Source organism: Salvelinus alpinus, chromosome 2 (assembly GCF_045679555.1).
Source record: "Salvelinus alpinus chromosome 2, SLU_Salpinus.1, whole genome shotgun sequence".
Taxonomy (NCBI): Eukaryota; Metazoa; Chordata; class Actinopteri; order Salmoniformes; family Salmonidae; genus Salvelinus; species Salvelinus alpinus.
This window is the reverse complement of record NC_092087.1, coordinates 92,064,550-92,070,961: the sequence shown is the minus strand read 5'-3', so window position 1 is coordinate 92,070,961 and position 6,412 is coordinate 92,064,550. Positions and strand designations below refer to the sequence as shown.

Genomic DNA, 6,412 nt, shown 5'->3' with positions numbered 1-6,412 from the left:
TGTCTCTGTAACAACTGTCTCCTAACTACCATATTGGGACAGATACCTGTCTCTGTAACAACTGTCTCCTAAGTACCATATTGGGACAGATACCTGTCTCTGTAACAACTGTCTCCTAACTACCATATTGGGACAGATACCTGTCTCTGTAACAACTGTCTCCTAACTACCATATTGGGACAGGCACCTGTCTCTGTAACAACTGTCTCCTAACTACCATATTGGGACAGGCACCTGTCTCTATAACAACTGTCTCCTAACTACCATATTGGGACAGATACCTGTCTCTGTAACAACTGTCTCCTAACTACCATATTGGGACAGATACCTGTCTCTGTAACAACTGTCTCCTAACTACCATATTGGGACAGATACCTGTCTCTGTAACAACTGTCTCCTAACTACCATATTGGGACAGATACCTGTCTCTATAACAACTGTCTCCTAACTACCATATTGGGACAGGCACCTGTCTCTATAACAACTGTCTCCTAACTACCATATTGGGACAGGGACATTCTCTGTAATAACTGTCTCCTAACTACCATATTGGGACAGGCACCATTCTCTGTAACAACTGTCTCCTAACTACCATATTGGGACAGATACCTGTCTCTGTAACAACTGTCTCCTAACTACCATATTGGGACAGATACCTGTCTTTGTAACAACTGACTCCTAACTACCATATTGGGACAGATACCTGTCTCTGTAACAACTGTCTCCTAACTACCATATTGGGACAGGCACCATTCTCTATAACAACTGTCTCCTAACTACCATATTGGGACAGGCACCATTCTCTGTAACAACTGTCTCCTAACTACCATATTGGGACAGGCACCATTCTCTGTAACAACTGTCTCCTAACTACCATATTGGGACAGATACCTGTCTCTGTAACAGCTGTCTCCTAACTACCATATTGGGACAGATACCTGTCTCTGTAACAACTGTCTCCTAACTACCATATTGGGACAGATACCTGTCTCTGTAACAACTGTCTCCTAACGACCATATTGGGACAGATACCTGTCTCTGTAACAACTGTCTCCTAACTACCATATTAGGACAGATACCTGTCTCTGTAACAACTGTCTCCTAACTACCATATTGGGACAGATACCTGTCTCTGTAACAACTGTCTCCTAACGACCATATTGGGACAGGGCCATTCTCTGTAACAACTGTCTCCTAACTACCATATTGGGACAGGGCCATTCTCTGTAACAACTGTCTCCTAACTACCATATTGGGACAGATACCTGTCTCTGTAACAACTGTCTCCTAACTACCATATTGGGACAGATACCTGTCTCTGTAACAACTGTCTCCTAACTACCATATTGGGACAGATACCTGTCTCTGTAACAACTGTCTCCTAAGTACCATATTGGGACAGATACCTGTCTCTGTAACAACTGTCTCCTAACTACCATATTGGGACAGACTCCTGTCTCTGTAACAACTGTCTCCTATGTACTAGGCTAGCATATTGGGACAGATACCTGTCTCTGTAACAACTGTCTCCTATGTACTAGGCTAGCATATTGGGACAGATACCTGTCTCTGTAACAACTGTCTCCTATGTACTAGGCTAGCATATTGGGACAGATACCTGTCTCTCTAACAACTGTCTCCTATGTACTAGGCTAGCATATTGGGACAGATACCTGTCTCTGTAACAACTGTCTCCTATGTACTAGGCTAGCATATTGGGACAGATACCTGTCTGTAACAACTGTCTCCTAGGTACTAGGCTAGCATATTGGGACAGATACCTGTCTCTAACAACTGTCTCCTATGTACTAGGCTAGCATATTGGGACAGATACCTGTCTCTGTAACAACTGTCTCCTATGTACTAGGCTAGCATATTGGGACAGATACCTGTCTCTGTAACAACTGTCTCCTATGTACTAGGCTAGCATATTGGGACAGATACCTGTCTCTAACAACTGTCTCCTATGTACTAGGCTAGCATATTGGGACAGATACCTGTCTCTGTAACAACTGTCTCCTATGTACTAGGCTAGCATATTGGGACAGATACCTGTCTCTGTAACAACTGTCTCCTATGTACTAGGCTAGTTGCTCCACACATACTGGAATGTGTTCTGAATGGCCCCCTGTTCCCTATATAGTGCACTACTTTTCACCAGACCCCTATGGGTTCTACACACCCCATACCCCTATGGGTTCTACACACCCCAGACCCCTATGGGTTCTACACACCCCAGACCCCTATGGGTTCTACACACCCCAGACCCCTATGGGTTCTACACACCCCAGACCCCTATTGGTTCTACACACCCCAGACCCCTATGGGTTCTACACACCCCAGACCCCTATGGGTTCTACACACCCCAGACCCCTATGGGTTCTACACACCCCAGACCCCTATGGGTTCTACACACCCCAGACCCCTATGGGTTCTACACACCCCAGACCCCTATGGGTTCTACACACCCCAGACCCCTATGGGTTCTACACACCCCAGACCCCTATGGGTTCTACACACCCCAGACCCCTATGGGTTCTACACACCCCAGACCCCTATGGGTTCTACACACCCCAGACCCCTATGGGTTCTACACACCCCAGACCCCTATGGGTTCTACACACCCCAGACCCCTATGGGTTCTACACACCCCAGACCCCTATATGGGTTCTGGTCAAAAGTAGTGCACTCTAAAGGGAATAGGGTGCCATTTGTGACAAACACACAATACTCTGCACTCACCTCCCCCATATAGTCTACACACCCCACCCTCCCCCTCTCCTACCTTGTCCTTGTGTTAATACATACACTCAACTGTACACTTCTGTCTTGACACTAGTTCCGTTCAGATGAATAATAATAATAATAATAATAATAATAATAATAAGCCACATAGCAGATGCTTCTATCCAAAGCCACGGTCAGGTGTTCTGTTGTCTGGTTGTGCCCGGCGGGAGTTGAACCTCTATCCAAAGTCACGGTCAGGTGTTCTGTTGTCTGGTTGTGCCCGGCGGGAGTTGAACCTCTATCCAAAGCCACGGTCAGGTGTTCTGTTGTCTGGTTGTGCCCGGCGGGAGTTGAACCTCTATCCAAAGCCACGGTCAGGTGTTCTGTTGTCTGGTTGTGCCCGGCGGGATTTGAACCTCTATCCAAAGCCACGGTCAGGTGTTCTGTTGTCTGGTTGTGCCCGGCGGGAGTTGAACCTCTAGTGCCGTGATGCTCGTATCAACTGAGCGTCGTGAAACCAGTTCATGTTCTGCCTTCTGAATGACCTGCATTCCTTTTCTCAAATCCGGCCCAGTAGTTTACTCATTCTCACGTTAAACACATCACAACTCATTTGACATCTTGTATTAGAAAGGTGTAATTACATTCTCTAACTCAGTTGTCCAGGATTGAAAATACCATTATATTATCATTATTATTATTATTATTACATTGTCTTAACACCCTTCTCCTTTGAATACAATTCCATATTCTCTTCTACTCTTTAATGTCGTGTACCGTCGCCTAATATCATAGGGCACGTCCCAAATGACACCATATTCCCTATTTAGTGCACTACTTTTGACCCAGACTCTATAGAGTTCTCTGGTCAAGAGTAGTGCACTACTTTTGACCCAGGCCTATAGAGCTCTCTGGTCAAGAGTAGTGCACTACTTTTGACCCAGGCCTATAGAGCTCTCTGGTCAAGAGTAGTGCACTACTTTTGACCCAGACCCTATAGGGTTCTCTGGTAAAGAGTAGTGCACTAAGTAGGGCACAGTGTTCCATTTGGGACGTAACCGTGGACAGCTGTTTATCTCCTCCATCACAGTCTCCTCATTGTATTTCCAGGTCATCCTCCTCTCAGCCGTGGACAGGCACAATGCTGGTGTATATATATATATATATACTATATACATACTGTTGCACTTTCTAGGAAAATACATAAGGCCTATAGTCTTTTTAAACCATATGACTGGGGTTGCACAATTCTAAATTGCCTGGTTTTCCACAAATCCTGGTTGGAAGATTCCTGTAAATATGAGGGAATGAGCAGGAAATCCGGGATTCCTTCCACCAGGATTTGTGTAAAAACTGAGAATTTGGGGAAAGTTCTGGACCGCAGCAGCCCTATCTGATCCTCAGCACTGCGAAGGGAGGTGTTTAAAGACACTATCTAATACCACCACATGAAAAACAAAACTATAAAACACAAAGTGTAATATTTTGCAACTTGAGTATCAGTACAATAAAGTTTTACTTGTTAAAATGACCAACACAAGGGATTGTGTGTGCTGTTTTGTTTGCTTGATGTAGCCCAGTTTTTCCCATCCCGCTCGTTGTGGGTTCAGTTTACCGGATAAACGCCCAGACATTTGACCACTTTGTTGTATCCCTGAACTAGTTCACCTTGGTGCCTAACTGTAGAATAGATCAGACTGGCTGGGGCTCCCTGAGGAGAGGTCTGAAAACCACGGACACACACACAACTGTATACCTATTCAATCCATCTTTTATATTTAATTAGAGACCAACAGACTCTGTATAGGCCTATGAGACGCGTTTCCTGTAAAACAGTTTAGCCTAGAGGTGAGAGAATGCTGCAGTCTCCTAATACAGTCATCCAGCCAACTGTTGGCTCTTTAGTCTGGACTCTGGAGAGACCCGCCGAAGACGTGTTCATATGCAGAAATACTAAATAATACCATTTCCAAATCTGTGTATGTATTACAACCAATAAAAGCGTGTTCACGTTTCCCAAAAGCAGCGGGAATGTGAACAAAGAGCGATCTGCTTGAGATGCGCAAAAAAAACGAAAAAAACGCTACCTTAAATAAGCTACCGTCCGCGTATGTCTGCTGTTGGTGAACTGAAGGGGACGCAATCTTCGTCAGTCCACCTTAAGCGCACAATGTGGCCAACGCAGGCGCACATCGAGGCTTCCGTTCTTCATTCTCCGCTCTGCCGGGCTCGCTCTCTGCTCGCACTGGGTCGGTATAGGAGAGCGTCTTACAGCGTCACTTCAGAAACAACAAGAGAGAAAAGACGCACTCGGCCAAACCCAAACTCAACCGCTGGGAAAACAACAACAAAAATGTCCGAATCCAAGTACCGGGACTGGATCCTCGAGACCATCGACTCTCTACGCTCACGGAAAGCCCGACCGGACCTTGAGAGAATATGTCGTATGGTCCGGAGAAGACACGGCTCGGATCCAGACAGAACCCGGGAGGAACTGGAGAAACTGATCCAAGAGCAAACAGTGCTCAAAGTTAGCTACAAGGGCTCCATATCCTACAGGAATGCGGCGAAGGTGCAGAGAAAGAGTCGAAAGAAGAGTGACTTCACGCCGGGTAACGGCGGCGGTAGCGAGGTGGAGGGAGAGAAAGCCATACACTCCAGTTTGAACAACAACGGGGACAGCGCGCACAGCTTTACCGACCTAGAGGAGGTGGAGAGCCGGGACCGAGAGGAGGATTCTGTCTCCGAGCCGAGTGAGTACCCAGACCCCCGGCCCGAAACTCCGGGTCTCACCTCCGAGAAAAAACAAAAGCTTTTTCCACTGAATAGCGGAAACGGCCCTGGCTGTTGCCCGGGTTGTGGCGAAACGGGCTGTGCTGAAACGGGCTGTGCTGCCGGGAGAGGCTGCAGTGGGAAAGCAAGTGCGTCAAAAGACAAGAGATTAGGAGAAAGAGGAGGAGGAGGAGGGCAGGAGGGGGGTGGCAGCAGCCCTTTGGCCGGCAACCACGAAACAAAACCGGGCCAAGATGGGAGCGGCGCTCCGAGCAAAGCAAAGGGGGTCTGTGGTGGCGCATGGGAGGTGGAGACGGCGGGGCAGGAGGGCAGCAGTAGCTGCGTTGGTGTTGCTGCTGAAACGGAACATAAAATTTGCCAGGGAAGCGCCAGTTCAAGTTCCAGCAGCAACAGCCACCTCATGCGGCCGAAACAGCTTCAGCCAGCATCCCCACTTGTCAAACCCAAACTCCGGGCCGGCCGATGTGAGGGGAACCCGTGGGTCGGGGGCAGCGGGCAGACCAGCTCGGATTTGGGCGAAAGACTGATCGCCTCCGTCCGCAGACTAGCCGAGCAGAACCGAGCCTCCGCGTTAAGAGGGGAGACCCGCGGGGGACACAAGCCACTGGGACTGAAGGAGATCCTGGGCTACCTGACCAGCCAAGACGGCCTCTCATCTGAGGGTAAGCTGACCCGCAACAGGGTCAAGGTGGTTCTGGAGAGAGAGGTGGCGAGAGGTCGGCTGCGGAGGACCCGGTGTGGGAACATCACTCTCCCGGTGAGGGGAGTGGAGGCAGCCCCCGCGAAGCCAACCGGCCCCGCTAACAGACTGCTTAAGAGCGCACTGCAGGATAAGCACATTGGGAAAAAGGTAACTTAATATTTCCAACACGTCCTATAGCCTAGACTACAC

General features: G+C 48.2%; 1 protein-coding gene across 1 annotated transcript in view; it reads left to right on the top strand.

Annotated features, from left to right (window-relative positions):
• The first annotated feature begins 4,895 nt into the window (after positions 1 to 4,895).
• Positions 4,896 to 6,412, top strand: part of LOC139568246 (sterile alpha motif domain-containing protein 1-like) — a 10,140-nt gene continuing 8,623 nt past the window's right edge. Inside the window, exon 1 of the mRNA XM_071389999.1 lies at positions 4,896 to 6,370. Within this exon, the coding sequence (XP_071246100.1) occupies positions 4,898 to 6,370 (1,473 nt within the window). The 5' untranslated portion in view covers positions 4,896 to 4,897. The remainder of the gene's footprint in view (positions 6,371 to 6,412) is intronic.